We start from the raw sequence: 21964 nt of genomic DNA, 5'->3' as shown, positions 1-21964 counted from the left end.
AAAAAACCCTTTTTTTGGGGTGTGAGGGTCAAAATCTGCTGCCCTCAGGCCCCCCCCCGTGGGGGAGGGGTGCCTCCACCCCTCACCTCAGGGCCTGGTCGTGCCTCAGACTGGAGGAACATGGCGGAGGGAGGCCTGTAGGCCTCATCCCGGGGGCAGCAAGGAGGGTCAGCATCTGCCTCAGCCGCCTGCTCCCTGCCGGCCCCTCCTGCCCCTCCGCCCCATGGCTGTCCCGGTCTTTTGCAACGTCTGCTTCTGTGAGCCCCGCAAGCCCACCCCACGGTTCAGCCTCACAAGCTGCGGCCATGTTATCTGTGAGATCTGCCTCCAGAAAGGTAATGGCTTCTGCAGGCACAGGCGGCTCAGCCCTCTGCTTCAGTGGGTCAGGCAGTGCTGGTGTGTGCACGTTTACCTTAACCACTAGCATTTCTGACTCACTGTGGAAAAAAGAAAGGCCTGAGCATTTCTTCTTGTCAATCACATGTTATTCATAAATCTTTTCAATTCTTGCTATTGATTTTCTTTAAATGGTAAAAACCACCTGTGTCTGCCTCCAGATGAATCTGGCTGGAGCAATGTGGCTTTGAGAGCAAGCCTTAGACACAGAAAACTGGCGGCTTTAATAGAAGTTGAGTCTGGATGCTTATGATCCATGATCGCATTGTAAAAAAAATAAGATGGCATTCTGTTCTGTCTAATTTTGGAAAGGGCATGCTTTTTCATTAGTGAAGGAGCAATTTGCAAAACATAGGATTTGTTTAGGGCAGGTTTTGCGAATAGTCTTAAGACATTTTAAATCTCAGTATTGTCACTGAAAGACTAGAAAATTTTCAGCAGCATTAGGAGGATTGGAGGTGATGTTTTGAAGCTCTTGTGTGTTGTGTGCAATTCCTGAGTCATATTCTGGGACTCCTGTGATGCATTTAGATGAAGACCTGTGGAAAAGATAGCGGAATAAGGAAGTTGCTTTTCAAAAGAAAAAAAGAGCAGACAAATATCAATGTTTTTCCCATTGAGGTCATGCTAAATGCCCTGGTTTTTGTAAGGGCACACAGAATAAATGATCAATCTGTATCTCAGAATTAAAAACTTTTAACTAAATATTTTCACAGGATTGATGTTGAGGAGAGATGATCATAAAATGCAGCCTCTAAATACAACTTGCAGGCTCCTAGAACCTGAACAACAGCTTTCCTTTCTGCTCTTAATATTGTTTGGCAGAAAAAAACCTGAGTCATTATATATTTTTTTCTGTGAATTCAATAATAATGATAATATCAGATTTAAAATGTATTTACTCTTTAAAGATGTTTATAAACATTGATCCTTAGAATTCTTAGAAAGGAAGCAGCTAGTAAAATTATCAATTATAAATATTGTAGTAATATGCATTTACTAGAAATATTTGCTAATATGTTTGCAAATAATCGAAGAGACATTTTAAAAAATGATAAAGTTTTAAAAAGTTATTTATTAATTTTTCACTGGAAAAATTCACAGGGTAAAATTATTAATTCTTTGAAGTTAAGGTTTCATATATTTTATCGAGAGAGCCAGACTGGGCCCCAATCGAAAAAGTCTTGTATCTGGTTGACTCTAACTCATTAGTGCACTTCTGCATACATTTAATTAAACCAGGCAAGTAGTCCTATTTAAATCAATGGAACTAAAAGTCACCTGCATTCAGTGACACTAATGATATTCATAAAATCATTTACATGAATGCTTATTTGCAGGAGTAAGACCTGATCACATTCACACACATTTTCCCTGTGCAACTGTGTGTAATGGTTATAGAATCAAATTCTTTATTCATGTTTATTTGCATTTCTTGTATAACCTTCAGATTCCTTCCACAAGCTCCAAACAAAGGTTTAGGCATCAAATTCTATTAAAAACGTATTCAATATCTCTTCAGTTTGATGTATATTTTAAATGTGTCTTTACCTTACAGGCAAAAAAGGTGAATGTTTGATCTGTAGAACTCCTTGTCGTACATTAGTCCTTTCAAAACAGGTAAATGAAGCTTTAGTATTGTTGTATTACATTAATCTGTAGTTTGCTTAACAGCTAAATTATTTGCATTACAAAATACTTCCCTTTTGTTTGCCAACTGTGACATGAATATTTACTGATGATAGGCTGGTAGACTTAGATACTTATGCACTATACAGCTTTTAGTTTTATGGATTTCTTCAAATAAAAGCCTACGGAGACTTTTTAGGTTTTCAGATTCTGCTGGACTGTAAATCACTCCAACTTTTTCAAGAAACATGACTGGCTACTGTGTAACATCGGTGACTACTTTCAAAATGTGGAAAAATGTTTATTGACTTTGGCATTTGTACATCAGAGAAAGTGGACTGTAATGAATTATTTCATGTAATGGACTGAATTGAAAATCTGCATGGTGGTGCATCAAAGTTTTCAAGTGTATTGGGTTTTTTTCCCCATTTTCTTTTAAGCTTAACTATTTTCCTCATGGCCATGTGATTAAGAAAGGATCTGAATTATTGTTGGGAATTCTTGCTATTCACTAGAGAATGAATAGCTTTTAATTCGCTTTCTTGAGAAATCATTAGAAAGATTTAATTTTCCCATTTCTACCAGGAACCATCTTCTCCTTAGCTGGTTTCATAAATGGGTTGTGAAAACATTTATATTTTCCTAGACTGATGCCTACCTAAGAGACAAGCCTGCCTTACAATGATAGAAGAAAAATACTAAGAGTGTTCAATACAGCTAACACATAAAGACCTACAAGGCTATAAGGCAATCATGTATGTGAAATAAAGGACAATTTGGGACTAACCCTGAAGAGGTGACCTTGAAGAAGGGCATGATTTCTCTCCATATGTTTAAAACTGAGCTGATGTATATCTAAATACAGAAATCTCTTCCTCTACATACTGTACATAAAAAAGTAAAAAACTGTTCCACTATATTTCACATTTGTAAACACAGAATCTTGCAGAACTGAAACAGGGTGAAGAAGACAATGCTACCAAAAATAAAAAATTACTGCAAAACAACAGAATGCAAACATAATACAAAGGAACAATGCACACGGTAATCAAATAAAAAAACCAAAAAGCCCCTCATAAAACTTCTAAAGGAGGTATTTTAATAAGCTTTCAATATCAGCCTACCCTGGCTGCAAGTTTTGTTCTTAATTTCAGTCACAGAATAATTTAGGTTGTCCGGGACCTCTGGAGGTCATCTTGTCCAACACCATGCTCAAAACAAAGCTACTTTTGAAGTTAGATCAGTCTTAAATCGCAGCATTTCAACAGAACTTGATAATTGACTTCAAAAATACTGAAGGAATTTAAAAATGCAATGATTGGGATACTAACGAAAATATTAGATGTTTCATTAGAACCTGCCAGTGCTCTGGAGGACTGGAAGGAAGCAAATTACCATATTCTTTAAAAAAGACATTCATGATGATTGCTTAGCCTTGATTAAGAACAGATAAAATGATTGGAATGATAATTAAAGATGCATATAAAAAAGTCATGGCTCTATAATTCAGGAACCCGAGTGGAAATATACCTGGTAACCTTTATAAGCTTGATGCTATGGAAGAATTCCCAATGAGTAGGAGGTCCTATAAATGTGTTAAAACTCCTCATTAAATTGTATATTGGGGCAATCAACATCTACACATTAAATATTCTCATCTTTTCAGTAATGCATGCTTGTCACCTTTATATCTTCCTTCTATGTCTCATGATCCCCACTTGCTTTTTCCCAGAGGATGGTTAAGTGTTATGATAAATCAGAATCTTGCTGTTCATTATTTCAGAATATCATATTAACATCTGCTACTCCTCCATGCAACAGATAAAATATAAACAGTGTCTACAAACCTTTATTTTAAAGAGTTTTTACATCAGCAATGAACCTGGTTGGTTTTTATTTTTTTCAGAGCTGATAGGTGCTTAAACCAAGGTCATTGCTTTGTTAGGACCCTAAATAGGTTTCTAGAGCTTGCCTTCTATGAATACATTTTAAAGATGCCAAATGTATTTTTATGAATACATTAATTTTTCTAGATGAAATTTTATTGTCTTGTTTGTATTTTCTTTACTTAAATACCATAGATAGGTTAAACTGTGCTATCTGTCTATCTGCTTTTCTCTTTCTCAGTCTGTCAATTCACCCTGTGGAAATATTTGAATGTTTTGGCTAATGTCAAGCAAATTCAAAAGAGCAGAGGAAGTCTGAAATACAATTAATTTCCTCCTGTGAGTTCTATAAAAATTAGTAGCTGGGGAAAGCAAGGAAAAGCAGTTTAGTTCTCCTGGTGAGAGAAATGCAAGTACAGCTCATTAATAATCAGAAGTGCATTTGGCAGCCACATGCACGGTTCTACAGTAACCAAACAGTGCATGCTATCTTTGCTCAGATGAATTGCTATACAGGACATCAAAGTACCTGATGTCAGAATATGGGGAACAAAAAGTATAAATCTGTTGCAAATCCAGGTTATTAATTTAGCTTCTCACACAATTATTTGTCATACATATGAGACTCAATTCCCTCTTATTATTAAAAATATATAACATAAGCACACGTTGAAAATAGGTTTGACAAATACAGATGTTATTTAGTCTTGGATATTTGACTTTATTCTAGTGTTATACTATTTTTAGAGTAGGTAAAAATATTGTCTCTCTATATGTTTGTGCATTTCCAAATGGAGCAAAGCTTAATTTCTTTTTAATTCAATGCAATATTTTTAATATAAGTGATAGAACTTATCTTTCTGTTTTCTTAGTAGCCTAGAAAACTGTTGCTTCATTCACAGGTGGCCTACTTCTTATTTCTTTCAATAATTCACCTTTCTTTAATTTTTCAATTTTTTTAACTTTTTGAGATTCTTTAGTACTTCTGGGATTAATCTACATTTTGCTTGCAACAGTTTCAGTTGTTTTTGACTGGATTTTGAAAGGTGGTTCCTTACATGAAGGATGCTTTTCTTCTGGCACAATCTTCTTTTATCATCTAAGTATGTTGGGATTGTTTTTGCTTTTTTATTCAACTTTTGGCTAGTCATAAACCTACCTTCTACTATACAATCACAATATATCAAAGAGAACCTTCCAGTTTACATTTTACAGGTAGATGGTGGGGGTTTTTTTGGCTAGATTCCTCACTTTTAAAAGCTGTTTACTGTTACAGTAGAAGATAATTGAAATGTGATCACTGTTAGTTCTTAGTAATATAACTATTATAACTTATTACTATAACTAGTGTAACTACTTCGGAGTTGTATTTTGTTTGTTTTTCTTATGAATAAATTAAGAATACATGTATTCTGGATTAAAGTAACACTTAACTAAGTTATCTACATTGCTTTGTAGATTTGGATAGATGTCCAAATGTTACTGCCATTCTGAAATTCACTTTATATTTTGTAACATTTCTTTCTCACTATAAATAACAAATATATCTTTATTGCAATGATAGCTTAGGTACAGAGCACTTACTTACTCAGCATTTTCTAAAAACACAGGTGGCCATTTGTGAGGCCACATCATGATCTCTGATTAAAAGTCTCAGTCATAAAATACTTGAAAAATTCAGCTATCATTTTAGGGCTTTTTTCTTATGCTAGGATAGCATTCTGCTGCCCAACAGGCAGGAGGGATAAAGGGATCCTAGTCAGCATTGGAACTATTCCAAAAAAGGACTTTGAAACAAAACTGATTATAAGATGCACCCGTGTGGCTGGGGTTGGTGAGAACCAAAAAGCCGGAAAGGGACTGCCAGAAACCTGGCTGTTGGTCTGAAGGCAACACCTCTTCCAGGGGATCACAACATCTTCCTTGAATGTCCTCTGGAAATTGTTGTTGTCTTAGTTACAATAAGTATATATGTGTGTAATATATTTAAACAAAAGCACAAAGCCTTCCAGATGGTTAATAAGGGTAAATAAAGGTAAATAAAACTGGGCTTGTTTTCAATTTCTGTATCATCCTACTCTTATCTGTCTATTTTTTATTTATACACATCAATCAATTTAAGGAACACTTCACAAAATGCTTTATTTAATATAACTTGCAAATAAAAATGCTAACCTTGGTACACTTTCTTTTCTTGGTAGACAAATCCTGATATTCAATCACTGTTCATGGGAATAGATACGTTATGCAAGAAATATTCAAAAGAAATAACACAGGTGAATCTGCCTTAAAACTTTTTAACTCTATAAAATAATCAGCAACTTCTACTGATTTTTATATAAATGGGAAAAATATATGAGTGTATGCTTGAAAATGAATGTATGCCCATTATTGTCTTCCTTAATTGCACAGTTTCAAAGTTCTTAAGAAAGCATAAATTATTCATCATGGTCACTGCTTATGTTTTCAAACTCTCTCTGAGGACCACTAGTCTGGTTATTTTAATGGTGTAAAATCACTTTCAATGCCGTGCAATGAAAAATTAGATCTGCCAGAACCCTAAACATGCCCAGATAGTGTGCCCTAATTATACCTATAAAAAGTTACACAGTGAAAACCTGAGCTAGCTGAAGTCCTGAGCTGAATGCGCTCTCTCTCCTTTTCTTTTCTTTTTTTTTAAAATCAAAACAGGTCTGTTTTTTTCAGACAGATGCAATAAATGATTCCAAGGTAAATTTCTTCCCTGTCTTCTGTAAACTCCAGGCAGGATCCCTTCCTTCAGGCTTAGTTTCCAGTCCAGAACTTTAGTAGCTGTCTGGGTTAAACGAATACATATAAACTCCCATTGCCTCCTCATTTTCTGCATCTCTTCAGCTTGGCTTTGGGACTTGTCCTCATCCTTGTCCCTCTTACTGAGCATCTCAGTGGCAGTTTCAACCACTCTAGGTTGAACTGTAGTAGTACATCCTCCCTGAACCCACCTGCAGCCTTCATTGTGTATTCTCATCTCCCTTGGGCTGGTACTTGTTTGATCTTGTGGTGAGCTTCCTGATCCAGCAGGAAGGTAACCCAGGGAAGATCACCTGCTTTATTCAGTGGTTATTATGGATTCACATTTGCTCTACTCTATGGTTCACAAACTTCTCCAAAGCTGAGCATGGACCCTTTCCTCAGCACTCCTTCTCCTAAGATGCATAGGTGACACAAGGTAAACAAGAAGTCTTCCTCTGTCCTTCCATACACACTTTCTAACAGCATGTACGATGACCAGCAATTATTCTGTAAACTGAACAAATCCAGACAGCTATACCACCAATCACACGTGAATACAAACTTCTGTAATGTGTCAAAGAAGGGAAAAAGAGGACGTGATCTCAAAAGACTAAGGTAGGTTTTCTGTAGCCTGAGATAACCTATGGGAAACATATTCAAGTGTAATTAAGGCATTAAGGTATGTTCAGAATTTCTACCAGCATCAAAAGACATAAGAGCAGCTTGTCCTCTGTTAGGGTAAAGGTTTATCTAATCTAATATCCTGTCACAACAGCAGGTGCTTAGGAAAGCATATGAGAGCAAGGCTGGCGTGTAGTGATACGTCTTCAGAACAGCCTCCTGGCTTTCAACAGTTTGTGGCACAGGGATTTCTCAAGGTGGGGTTGGTTCCTTTGCATTCTAAAGCCTTTGGTGGATATTTTTCCCCATGTAACTGTCAAGTTGTTTTCTGAATATTTAGCATCTATCACATACTATGGAAGGGAGGTCCACAGGTTAATACACTGTGTGATGATTTCCTTTTTCAGGCTTTAACCTGCTACCTGCTAGTTTCATTTGATACTCTTGAATCCCATTCTAGAGGAAAAAGTAACCATTCCCATGCACTCCATCTGTGCTAATCATTACTTTTAGACTGCTGAAGCATCCCTTCTTCAACTGTCTTTTTTCAGCCATGAAGACTCATATTCTATGTGGTCATTCTTTTAATGAAGCTCTTACATACCTCTGATTAATCTGAACTATTTCCAGACCTACTGTATCCTTTCTGAGATGTTAAGCAGACTCAGGATTTAGTAACATACATTTTTTAAAGTGGAATAATGATACTCCCTATTCTATTCCTTTTTTAACCACTTCTAAGATCTGCTTTGCTTTTTTAACTGGTGCTGAGCACTGAATTGACATTTTCACAGATTTCTGCTTTATAGACCCAAGATCTCATTTCTGAGTGGTGGGAGGGAGCTCAGAGCCGTTACTTTCTGAGTGACTGTTTCTTCCATCAGTTCTTCTGAAGTTACTTATCATCCTTTGATGAGTATCCAATGGGAACCTCCCAGGCTCTTCTACAGTGAATAAAAAGTAACCATTTCAATTAGATACTCCACTATGGGTTTATCTTCTTAGAGTGTTTCTTCCCAGTTGTTTCTTTCCCTACACATTTTCTGGCAGTTTACACATGAGAAGAAAGATTTATTGGTAAGTTACTGCCTATTGTAATTTGTTCCTCAACCTCTTGTCTTGCCTACCTTGTATGTTTTTACTTTTAACCTGTCATGGTTTATGATCCTTATTTGGACACCAGAAGTGCTTACACACCACCAGACAGTGTGTCTAACAATTATTTTTTAATTAACAGGATACTTCTACAAGGCAAGTTATAATTGCCAGTAAGACACATTACTTTTTATGTTGCCATTAATTTTATGTCTTTGCTTAGCACTAATGAATAAGAAACACCGCAGCTAAACTGGCTTTCCAATGTCTTTACCTTGTAATTGAATATAGTGTTAAAATATAAATTCAGTGAAATAAATCTACAAACTCTAGTGTAGGTCATACTAGATTAAATAAACTTTATAAGACTTTCTCTATCAGTGATAATAACTTAGAATGTTTTGTGGGAGAGCATTTAAAGAAGATATGTTAAATACTTATTAAAATATAGAAAAATTTGAATACTGTGAAGTAGTTCTTCTCCATCACTTTTTTTTTGCTGAGGTTGCATAAATGTAATTAAGTGAAGCTTGATATAACTGTATTTATTTTTAGATTTCAGAATTTCAAGAAAAACATCGTAAACATTTATTAGCATACCACAGACAAAAGGTAACTCTAATTGTGATTTTTCTTATTTTTGTTGCTTATGTTTGCCTTGTGACTTTGGTTTATTTTTAGAAAATATATTCAACTTTTATTGGAATACTTAGAATAATGTATCAGGATTGCCTCATTTCTGTCATTATAAATACCAGTTTTTAATTGTTTAAAATCTGTGAGGATTTTCTTTGTTAATTATGGTTACTATTCTTAGTATAGTAAATATTCTTAATTAATTAATAACCTTTATTAATTATGGTTACTATTATTTAATAAAACAGATTTTAGTTGTGGGGTGACAGAGATCAAATGGATAGTGAAATGACAGGGAGAGAAGAAACTAATTCACTGTATGGAGGAGAAAGTGGAAGAGGTGTGGAGAGATTGGTACTCAGATGATAAGCCTAGAGAAAAAGAAGACTAGGGCTGACAAACTAAATGAGAACCTTGAGCGATGGAGAACAAGACTAAGGGCTAGTACCCTGAATTAGGGATAGCTCAATGGGAGGAGGAATAGAGTTAATTATTCTGTGGAGAACAGGTACTGAATTTGTGACTATACCTCTTCCTCTGTAGGTTGGAAAGGAAATTTCTTTTTAATTTCTCAGCTACTTCTAAATATTTGATAAAATATTTGGCTGTTTCATTAATTTCTAAGGTCATGGCCAGGTATATTACTTGAAGCTACTTGGCACTACTGGTGAATCAACCCATCAGTAGGTGCCCTATTTATGAAATGACAGAAGCAAACTCACATAGCTGGCCAACTGGCCATTTCGTGTGTGAGGAGAGCATCTGATATGGTTTTCATGGATAGAACAGCTTGGAAACTTAAGTGCTTGTGGCCCATTCTCCTCTGTTTTCCATGACTGCATTTTGGGATCACTCCTAGTGTACTGTGGAGTGGGTAGTTCTTTCAAGGTCCCGTCCTGCTTTCAAAGCCAGGCCATAGAGGAATCCTGATTTTATGCCCCCTTCTAATCTATTGTACTGACTCCAGATGGTAAAACTGAAACCTGTAGGCAAAGTAAAATAAAGCTCTTAATAGAATTTTGCATAAATAGAAATGTTATCTCCAACGAATCTGTGCAGAGTTTTGATACTTTTTGATGGTAAGTTTCTAAGTTATTTACTGTTGAGATAGTAATTCAACAGTGGTTGTAAAGTACTCGACCTAAGGAAGGTGTTTAGGTGGCAGTATAGAAACAGCTGAAGATTTAGTTGGTTGCTATTTCAATGGCACACTGTTTTGGGTGGTTTTGTTGTTGTTTTGTCCATTCTATGTATTTGTTAGTATTTTAAAACTGCTTGCATTGGATCAGAGTCAGAAGAGGCTAGTTGTCTTAAACATCCTATGTGCATCTATGGCTAGCACTGGTGAGGCTGTTTTGGTGGAGAAATGGTTTGACAGTGAGGCTGAGGTGAGCAAGGAAGAGAAGAGTTTCCCTGTGCAATGATATACCTGTCTCCTTCCTGTGAGTTTCAGTTAGCAATGCTCCCTCTTTCAGGGCTACTGGGAGGGAGTCTGAAGGAGCTGGGGAAGGCTAGATCACAGCTGGCAGAGGCACACAGGATGAGACAGTGGGAGTAGATGCTCACATTCAGGGTTATAATCTCTGTCTGAGTCTTCTTGCCACTGGCTTTGAGATGAAGGTGAGTGGGAAAAGGACGGAGCAAGAATGATTTACAGTATAAATAGTTTGGCAAATGGCAATGACCCCCCGGGAGGTGAGGAAGCACAAATCTACTCTTTGACACAAGTGCTTCTTCCTGCCACTCTCCACTCTGCAGGTCTTGGCCTTTGGGAAAGGCAGAGTACTGCATAAGGAAATTCACAACTGGGTTCTCATGCCTGGCTATCTTGTTTGTGGTCCCTTTCCTTATTTCTAGTATGTCATCCTTGTCACTGTCAACCAACAGCTCTCATGACCTTGATAAAAGCTTCTTTGTTGCCGTTTCTGTGAATTGTACAGATACTGTGGTGCAGACGATGGTGTGTGGTGTGGGCACTTGATGTCTATATTCCTGGCAAGTCTAGACCCCGTGTTGTGCTAGGACCCAAAGATATTGAAAACCAAATAGTTATTCACCTTCTTTAACATTTTGGCCTTAAAATGATCCCGTCCTACAGAGTGACAGGGTAAAGTACATTATTCCTGACATCTGTACTGGTCACTTTCTTAATCAAACCTAGCTCTCATTAGGAAAAAGAAAAAAGAAGAATACAAAAAATTAGATCTTATGTAAATTAAATGTTGCTTTTAATCTGTTTTGCAGAGTTTCACATCTGCAAAAAGAGCATAATATCTCCCACAAATAATATGATTTTATAAATGTATATCAGGTAATGTTATTAAAGGATTCCAATAATATTGTGAGGAGAAGCATGAAAAGCTAACAAGAAAATTCATAATTTGTCTTCAAAGCAAAATATGAATAGTGTGAAGTAATGAAGGACTAAGGTCACACAATGGAAATTAAGGATATAATATAGATGCAGTATTGAGGCTATTGAGTAAATTTTTACATCCTTCATAAAATATAATGTATGACCATGTAATGAAAGATTGTAAAAAATACACATACTAGGGAGCTGACCTAATGTTCTTGACCTTAATGTTCTTCAATTTTGCAAGCTCATAACATTCTTTACTGGAAATATTTTTGGTTGTGTCTATAACATAATAGGAAATACTCTTCACATAAGCTTATTACAAATAGATACTGCAAAGAACTGAATAAATTTTGAATCTGAAATGAGAAATATGGGAACATGGTATTTGGTATTTTGTACAGTCATTGATATCTTTTCCAGATAGTTCCATATTAAATGCAACATAACTTTTATATCAGATATGGAAAAGAAGAAGAAAAATAAAAGCAAACTATTTTTAAGCACTTTTCTTAGTATTCATTTATCCAATATTACCAGCACACTTAACAAAAGGTAATCAAACTAAGTCTGTAACTGCCAAAAAGAAGCATATCTTTTTCAGACTGTTTAATGGATCCATATAACAGCTATAGTCTTGCTCCAATAAATCTGGAATAGCAATGATATCTAAGGTTAAAAACAATAGAAAGCAGCCTTTCAACACTTTAGAATACTAGTTGTATGAAAATGAAGTTGTATATCACACAAATAGATTTTATTTAAATCTATGATTATCTCACAGACGGTAAAGTTGGAAGAATCTCTCAAGAAAGTAACACAACAAATGCATCAGATACAACGGTAAGAGGTTTAATGCAGCAAAAGTAAATGAGAAATAGTCTTTGTAATCAGACAACAATAAGTTTAATTGATAAAACAATAAAAAAATCATACTTTGCCTTTCTCATATATTGTGTTGTATAAATAGAAGCAGTATATTTTTACAGAAATGAACAGTGATTTCTGTCATCAGGTCCATTTTCTACACATTAATCAAGTCTGTCAGGAAGGAATCCTTTTATTTTTAGATTCAAGTCAGTAGTTACTCTAAAAATGAACTTTTAGCAATCTCTATCATATAGATACTCAGTTTTAAAATTTTTATTTGCATTTACATGAACATGTTTGTGTTTTTTCCAATTGGCTTTCCAGCATCAGCCTGGAAAGTACTATGATATCTTTCCTAGTATCTAGCCCATTTGCAAAATTACCAAAGTTTTGTAACATCATTCTCATCTTCTCTGTTTCTAGTAAAAATCAACTTCTTGACTCATCTTAAATTAGTCTTTTTTCACAAATACATCAAAGAGATAGCCAAGAGGTAGCTCATTATTATCCCCTTGCTCATTGACTGATACCCCTTAATCTTTTAATCTTATTTACTTCCAAATTAAAGCCAAAGTTCTTAATGATCCCTAAGCGCACTCTGTGCTATTACTTTTCATTTCATTAAATTATATTTCAATTATTTGTTTGAAAATATCGTTTTTTTAAAATCACTATATAGTTGTCCTCAATATTGATGTAACTTTCTATCTTCAGAACTTTCTGCCTTCAGATTTCACAAACTGCGGGCTATCCCTGAGTCATCAGGGAGTATATTAAACAGGATCAGTTGCAAGACTAAACTGAAGGGGACATCACTAATAACGTTTCTGCACTCTCTTCACCCTTTTTTGTTGTCGTTTCCCTTTTAACATTATTTATGGTATACTTACCTGAATTAATCGCTCTTATCTCTGCTTTAAAGTCCACGTGGCCTATACAGCACTTTAATGTTTAAATTGAATTAATGCAGAAAAAATGTACAATCTTACTACTGTTTAAAAAAATCTGCTTCCCAGAACATAAAACAAAACAAAAAAGATACCAGATTGATCTACTGTGATCCACCTATGGTGAAATTATTACATTTTCCATATAACATTTGTTCCTATGTCCTGTTTTATCCTTTCAATTTTCTAAGATTTCAAAAACTACTGGGAAAAAAACCTAACAGGCTTGGTCTGCTTTTCACTTTTAATGAACATGGGTATTAAGAGTACTTAGTGTATAGTTACAACGTACTTCTCCCTATAGATCCATCTTCTTGAGAGAAACCCTTCATGAATGCCACTTTATGAATACCTGTGATCAAGGATGCTGAAATCTCCTTAATAAGCCAGTTCATGAAGTCAGCAATTTAATTGCAAAATTTTGTTGATATTTATTCCTTTTCTGTGTTTGTTCAGTATAGACTTTCTTTGGACTCTGACGTGCACATAATACTGTATTATGCTCTCTTATGCTGCTTGGTGTAACATAACTGAAAGAAAAACTGTATAAAGGAAACTATGTATGTGGTGGATTGTCATAGTTTATATATTTTTATCCACTGCCTCCTTTTTCTTGTCTGCATGTCAAATAAATAGCATCTTGTTTATACCAAATACAGAGTTCTTACTGAATTTCAGATTTTTCAGAGTTCTACCGAGAGAGTGTGACCTAGGGCTTTCCTTGCATGCCCACTAGACATATTCCTCCTATTTATGGTTATTGACAAAAGTATCAGTTTTACATAACTGTTGGTGAATAGCATAATTATGCCAACATTTCTTTTGATAACTAGATTTTTTAAAGTTTGGGAAATGTATACATCAAAGTGAAGATTTTTGGCTCAACTGTAGTTAATAGTTGTATTTTAACATCTGTTGTTCCATAAAGTACTTTGCCATAATGTTATCCTAAATTGATATTGTTGGGCATGTAATGACACAAATATTATGATATAGAGAAGAAGTTAATAGCTTATCAAATAGATTGATATTTTGCCTCATGGCAAATACTGTCATGCTAAAACCAGCTATTGATGGATAAAATGCTTTGATTTTATGCTTTATTGACCAGCTAGACAAATGAACTAACTAAAGCAGCTTTCAATTTATATCTGTTGTTTCTTCTGTTTCCCCTTTAGTATTAAACCTCCTGAACAAACTACACAACTACCGTTTTCCAGTACAAGTAGAAATCCACTTTCCAGTAAGAAGTGTTGGTTTAAGATACTAACTATGGGATACATATCACTGGATATAGCTATGTTCTAATATTAAATTTATTAATGACTTTAGTTCCTTCAAGAAAACAGAATGGTTATTCTTCATGTTCTCTTCATCATTCCACTTCTGAAATGTAGGTACAAATCTGTTAATTTTCAATGAAAATCTTGACAATGACAACGTACTGATATTTTATACACATAGTCATTTTTTTTGTAGTGAGTGTAAAATAAGTATATTTTCTGATTTTGTGCTTTGTTTCTGCAAACTGTGTAAGTATGAAAGAACTGGGAAGGGTCTTATCTATCCAAGTGTACATAATAACTACTTGTATAGATTGCCTTTGTACTCACTGGAAAATATTCTAAGGCATAATGCAACGTATTCTAAAGAGTTTCTGGATAGATAGATTGATTAATTAGTGAGGAAGTCTTCCCATTGACTGTAGGGAAAAACTAAATGACTTGTACAGACACGAATATATACATTGTAGTTGTCTAAAGTTAGATGGGATGAACTCCAGTAAGGCTCATTAAATTTTAAATAAATTGAACATAGAGCTTGCTCAAGCTAGAAGGTTTCTATACCTGTGACTTTATTTTTTATAAAAAAATGAAATTTCAGAATGCCCTTGTTGTGGAGACAAGTGACAAATGTATAACTATGCATATTTATTCTGACTTAAATACAAGAATAACAATGTTAATCATAAAATAACTTTCTCTGTAAATGTCTAAACCAAAGCTCAGAACCAATTAATAGTTTTTTCTTACTGCTAGTGGGTTTTGGAAGAAGTCCTAAATGCTCATACATACTATGCATTATGTATTATGCTTTTCCATTATTAGTCAAATTTAACATGAGAATATAATGTAATTTTAGTCATTATAATGAATGTGTTCTTTTTATTACAATGTCATGCTTATTTTGACCTTTGTTGTAAGAATGGAGTCAATGGAGATTGATCCTGTACCTTCACCAATGAGGAAAGTAAGTGGTTTTTTTGTACATATGTTTATATATGTATGTATATTACATATGTATGCATATATACATATGTATGCTTTTGATTTCTCATACTCTGTTAATACTGCAAAAAAATAGGATCTCCCCCTCCCCCCTTCAAAACAATTCTTATGTACATGCTGATTTCAGCTATGCTTGATGCTTAGTAGAAGTCAGATGCTCCCCAAAAATGAACCAAAAAGAAATAAATCACAGCATTCATTTCTGGAATTATATTCTCCACATGCCATATACAGGCTTTTAAACTTCTGATGCTAAATTAAATGGCAAATTCTTGAAATCTCAGTGTGTTTATATTATAAAAATGTTGTAACTGTTTCCAAAATAAACATTGCTAATACACAAAACTGAGAGTTGCAATTAAATTTAAGTTCTAATATATTAAGGAATGGAAATATATGTAAGATTTCCACCTTCACCAGACCTCATGTAGATGCCTGCAGTGCAGATCTACGCTAGCATCTCAGGGTTTCTTTTATAACCTATGGATTGGTTATATCCATAGATAGACCTATATCCATAGGTATAACCTATGGATTAGTATGTGTGATTCATCTCATTCTGAAGGAAACTTATTGGTCTCATTCCTGATTCTTTTCCTTGACCATAAAGGGAATTTCAGGGGATCAGGCTGGATGTAAACGCTGTCATTGCAGATGTCTGAAGTTACAAGAGGTGAATCACTGGGCACTCCTAACTTCACGTCACACTGATTTTCAAAACATTCCTGAAATTTCATTTATGATGGATAAAAGTTTTATTTAAGCCACAAATCAAGCCAGTCATTATCTTTCACCTTTCATAAACATTTTTGTTTGCTGCTTGACCAGGTGATCTTGCTTCTATCTGCGCTCAGGGGCATCAATGTGTGTACAGTATCTTCACATGTTAAGAAAAAGCTAGGTGTAGAAGTCAATGGTCTGAAAGCAGTGTTAGAACCTGATATTTGAGTAGGGAATTGCAAGCTTTGAATATAATCTCTAAAATGAGAATGAAAGCAGAAGCTTTTCACTGTATTAGTGTTCTAATTAATTAATATTAATATTAACTAATATTAAAATACCTTAATAATTAACGTACTTATTACACTGTAATTAGTACCTTGCCATTCATTTAGCCTGAGACACCAACCGGTCCAACAAGATTATCATTAATAACCCCACCGCAAGATGGACGTATGGGTGAGTAAAAACAAAGTTTGTAACTGGGTAGCATTTGTATTACGTTAAGAGGATTAATAAATTAAAATCCATACATTAGCAATTTACTGAGCAAACTTGAATTGTGTTGAGGTATAAGGAACTTATCATGTAGACATCAATCCAGCAGACAGGAAATGGTAAAAAATGAAGAATGAAATAAGTCTTCCTAGTACTGACCTACTCCGTTCTGCGAATAATTACTTGCAACTAAAATTATTTTTTGCTGAGCATAGTCAACAGTTGCAAAGAAAATACTGTAATGGTGTGTATGGTTGAATAGAACAGGCATACTTGCAATATATGTTGTTGACCCTCTATTAACCTTCATAATTACATTTGTTTATAGTTACCAGAGATTAACATTGTCCTTAATGTCATGTTAAAAATCACATGAGGAAAAGGGGGGAAACTAAATGGCAGTTACAAAAGTATTCCATAACAAAAGTGAGGTAATTAAGTTGAGATCAAGAATTTCTTCAGAAACGTGATTTTTTTTCACCGTATCACTGTAACAGGGTATAAGACATTTTACCTGCCTGTACTTCCTTTCATTCCTGTGCTGTTGCAGAGCTTGGGTAACACTCTGGTGTAAATAAGACAAGAATAACAGCCTACTGAAATTAGTGCAGTCTCCTTGAGTACTGTTTATTTGTGAGGAGTTTCCCAGAATTCCTAATGTTCTGCAGGTCTACCATTCATGTGTCCCTCCCCTTCTTGGGTTTACATTCAGCATGTTTCTGTAACAGTCCATTCTCAGGCAGTCTTTCACCTGGCTTCAGCAGTTAACAGAATCCATCTCCAGCCACATAAGGAGCTTTTAGCACTCTTGTGTTTTTACATGGTGTAAAAGTCCCAAAACAAAGACAACGGCAATTACAATGCAATTGTAATGAAGGAGCAAAGATTGCTTTTGCTATGCATATTGCATATTTCTATGTTATGCCTGATTTATATGTTCAGACCCTTCCTAAATGCATGCTTGCCTATAAATTTATGGATAACGAGATAGCAAGAGTTGAGGTTAACTGTTTTTTTATTGTGTCTAAATATAAATAGATATTTAATTAGATAGTAAAATTATATGTAGAACAGTTATGTGTTCAGCACATTTCAGAATCAACCCATAAAGTTTTGCATTGGACAAAGCTGAATGAATCAAAGTGTACTTGCAAAAGTAAGGGCAAGAAGAAATAATGATTTAATGGTGTATTAAAGAAAGTTCCCTTCTCAGAGATGGGCAGGGCAAAAAAGAATAGCTGAAGAACTGGAGCACCTCAGCAGAGCTATCCTGATAGTCTAATAATAGACTAATAAATGAGAGAAGATGAAAGAAACCAACATACGTGTTTAACTTGAAAAAGATTTACAGGAATGGTGCAATATGATGTTTTCGTGACAGCTAAGCTCTATGTAGGATTAATCTATTGAGACTAAAGACAATTTTTCACCTTTACCCTCTGTTGGAGTACTGCTGAGGACTTTTGATAGCTTTCACTTTTGCTGGATCTTCTTCCAGTAAGAAGTACTAGAAGACAACTCATGCCTCAGCAAATGTCTTGCCTGTGCTAAATTGTAAAAACACATTATTAATTTTTAGGGCTATTTTAATAATTTCTCAAGTGACATAGTGACTTTATTTTGTCAGCCAATTCCTTATCTTTCATTGTCTAGTGTATTTGTGCACCATTTTTAATTCTTGAATAAACTGATCATGACTTTGTCCCAAATAATGCAATTAAAGTACTAATCTTTGTTTCCAAAGTTATCTCTTAAGTAAAATGGGTAATTCATGTTGGTCCTGTTTTCAAAAATTTGATCCTTACAGGTAGTGTATCCTACAGAAGTTCTCAGTCATCTGGAATAATGTCAAGTCAAAATAGTAGAGCAGGATCTGCAAGGTAATTAAATACCTTTTCAAGACGTTACCGTCTCCTATGCGAGACTGAAATTTCCCTTGTCTGGCCTGTATTAATCTGTATGTTTAAAGGTTATATTCTATATCTGAAGAAATGTTATTGTGCAGGCTAGCTATCACCTATATGAATGTGTTTGTTATTGTTGGAAGGTTTATATATATATTGTTGGAAGTAATTTATAGCATTTTCTATTAAAATATTAGCACTATGAATTTAAGTGGTTTTGAAATCTCTTGTACTGTGAAAGTAGCCTCAAATCATATCCAAGAATTAATTTCATTAACAGATCCACACCTATAAAACTACCACATAGCGGATGTTCACTTACATCATCATCTGGATCACAAAGTAGTAGAAGGGGGTCACGGACTACTTCCGATTTCAGAACTCCTCAGTTGTATACATTTACGTCACCTTCCCCACAGTCATCTGTAACAAGACATCCAATCACCATCTCTGGACTTCTGCAAAGACAACATTTAGGCAAGTATATTTTATAAAATAACAACATTTAACAATTCCTGAAAAAATTTCAGCATAACATATGCTTATTACTTATTTACTGGAGAACAGTAAATAAGAAATAAATTAAGCAACACAAAAATGATATTTCAAAATTGGAAGTAGTCTATCAGCAAAATATGAAAATGTTGATGTTTATGGTCAGTATTTTGTCTTAGTCTTCTGTGCAATAAAATATCTGCTGTGAAAATGTGTTCTTGCTTCACCTCAGAATGATATTCTAACAGAGATTTAAATCTGATAATGTCCATAATTGTTTTCTAGAAAAAATACCAGTTCTAAATAATGCAAAGCATATAATAGTTTGACAAAAACTAATCTTGCAACAAATCTCAAGTAAGGAGTAGAGAAAAGAAAAACATGAGTGGAGGAAGTGCAATGAACTCAGTGGGAGTCATAGCAAGACTGAGATAGTCAACAGGAGTCCTTTAATAAAGCAGAATAGTTGAGTTGGCACATGGGAAAGAAGGAAAAAAATGTCTATAATGAAAAGAATGAATGGGAGACAGTTCCTGTATGACTGAATGGCGTGCTGCAGAAAGTAGGTGACAGCTGACATCTCACTATGTCCAGCAGAGAAAAAACGAACATAAAAGGAAACTGCAGTATTCTGAGAGTAAGAAGTGAAGTATTAGTCACCTGGTTATTAGTGACTAGGGAATATTAATGGAAATGAACAAATGAGTGAACTCATTCTGAAAATGAACAATGGATAGGGAATGAGCAGATGATGAGACAGAGAAGAGGAAGGAAGATGTGTTAAGGAATAGGAAAAAAGGTAAGCATATTAAAAAGTTCGGGAGTAGAAAAGGAGCCCAGAAGAATGCATGGGACAGAACAAAGGCTATAGAGGAAGCAGATTAAAGAACTTATGAAGAATGGAGATAAGAATGCAGAATATTAGTGTAAAAGAGGAAGCAGGATGGACCAAAGGAAAAAGATGAGAGGCCAGTAAAAGCTATTTTTCCTGCGAAGCAAGAAAAGTAGAAAAGAGATGCTCTGGATAGTTACAGCAAACAGACCAAACAAAAAAGCAAAGAATAAGGAAATGATGGGAAGAAAATCAAAGAAGACAAAAGCATTTTCTAGTCTTTTATTTTTATGTTTTATAAATATTATTATTTATTTCATTGTACTTTTTTATCCCATGTTCTGTATCTTCACAGTTTGGGAGGAAAGGCTTAGATGATAATCTTTATCATTTGTTGCTGGTGATTTTTCCCATATTCTGTACGATATTAACTTTATTTCTTTTATAATTACCTATTATCCCATCACAGACTTCAGTAGTAATCTTCCCAATCCCATGATTTTTTCAGTCCTAGTACTGTTCTCTCATTTGCCAAATTTTCTGTCTCAACTTCACATTTCTTACAGACCTAGCTGTCAAGACACCCACATAAATGTCCGCAAGTGACAGTAAAAGGGGAGATAGGCTGGGGTATTATTTGTTGAGTGCAGCATAAAACTAGCAAAAGTAGCTGCATAGAGACCAGCCCAAGAGGGGTGTAGGTAGAAATTGCACTGGGACAGATTAGTTCATAAAATAATAGAATCATAGAGTCATAGAATCATAGAATCATAGAACAGCCCAGGTTGGAAGGCACCTTGAAAGATTATCTGGTTTAACCTTTTGTGGGAAAGGGAGCCTAGATGAGATTATCTAGCATCCTGACCAATCACATCTTGGAAACCTAATTCTTCATATTGCAGAGTTTACATCACAAGTGAAATCTTTGTTATCTACATTAAAAGGATAATTCAGCTATAAAGCATTTTTTGGTCCATATTAATAAATGTGACCTTTTTATTCCAAGAGTAACACATCCCAAGCGGTTTTCAGTTCATGAAACTTCATGAAACCAAAATAAAGATATTTTAAGAAATTCACTTGTACTCAAGTTATGAATGCTTACCGCTTGTGGAAGCTTACATCATGATTGTTTTTCTTGTGGAATTTCTGGACAGTGACATGGATGTGAAATAATGCATGAACCTGACAGAATCTGGAAATAATGTAGTAGAAATTGAAGTTAAAAAAAAAGCAGCTATACTGAACTTAAGTATTAGTCGTCTTTGAGCTATATGTTTACAGGTTAATTGCAGTTCATAAGCAGAACAATGCTTTGGACATTCACTTGTGTAGCTGAAATTGGAATATGGCAAAAATGTTTTTACAGAAAGAGAAACCTAATTCTTTTATATAAATACAAAGGAGCTTATTTAGATTCATAAAGAGAGCTGTACAAAATTTCTCATTGAAATGTATGGGGTTTATTTTTAATTTTTGATAGTTTTCACTTTCTCTCTTCCTTGAATAAGTTCCCAAAATAATTTACATGAATAAAGTTTTCCTTTAGTCTTACCAAATTTTTTTCGATTTGTACTTGTATTCTTATTCTAGGATCGACTAATTTTGGAGGACATTCAACAGAAAGATAAGCAAACATCTGTGAATTGCTTTGGTCAACAAGCATCTGGAGAAGCCCTACACAATCTTTGGATATCAAAGTATTTGTAATTCCTATAAAATGTCAAATGGGCATAAACCAGCTAACTATTCAGCATGAATAATGTATTCAAAACATCACTGATCTTGCTAATTAACATCTACAGTAGTTTTAAACAGGAGTACAAAATCCTCTTGCTGTTTTTAAAAATTTTGGCTTAAAATATATTGTATAAATAAACAGCCTTTATTAACTAAGTGTTAAGACAAAACATGGTTATATATTCAGTGAGCATTTCTTGCTGTGAATGCATTGAGCTGCAGCAGAACTCTATTTTATTGCGCCGGTACAGTATTAGAGATGAGCCCTAGTCCTAA

At 34.7% G+C, this 21964-nt stretch overlaps 1 protein-coding gene across 1 annotated transcript; it reads left to right on the top strand.

Annotated features, from left to right (window-relative positions):
• Positions 1-223: 223 nt before the first annotated feature.
• Positions 224-21697, top strand: RNF212 (ring finger protein 212). Its single transcript, XM_050896544.1, has 12 exons — positions 224-335; positions 1955-2016; positions 6113-6187; positions 8955-9011; positions 12179-12237; positions 14390-14454; positions 14544-14604; positions 15416-15461; positions 16615-16678; positions 18525-18597; positions 18902-19098; positions 21542-21697. The coding sequence occupies exons 1-12, from the start codon at positions 224-226 to the stop codon at positions 21577-21579; spliced, it is 909 nt and encodes a 302-aa protein (XP_050752501.1). The 3' UTR covers positions 21580-21697.
• The last annotated feature ends 267 nt before the right edge of the window (positions 21698-21964 follow it).

This window comes from Gymnogyps californianus, chromosome 4 (genome assembly GCF_018139145.2).
Source record: "Gymnogyps californianus isolate 813 chromosome 4, ASM1813914v2, whole genome shotgun sequence".
In the NCBI taxonomy this organism is placed as follows: domain Eukaryota; kingdom Metazoa; phylum Chordata; class Aves; order Accipitriformes; family Cathartidae; genus Gymnogyps; species Gymnogyps californianus.
The sequence above is the reverse complement of the archived record's forward strand: the minus strand, read 5'-3'. Positions and strand labels throughout refer to the sequence as shown.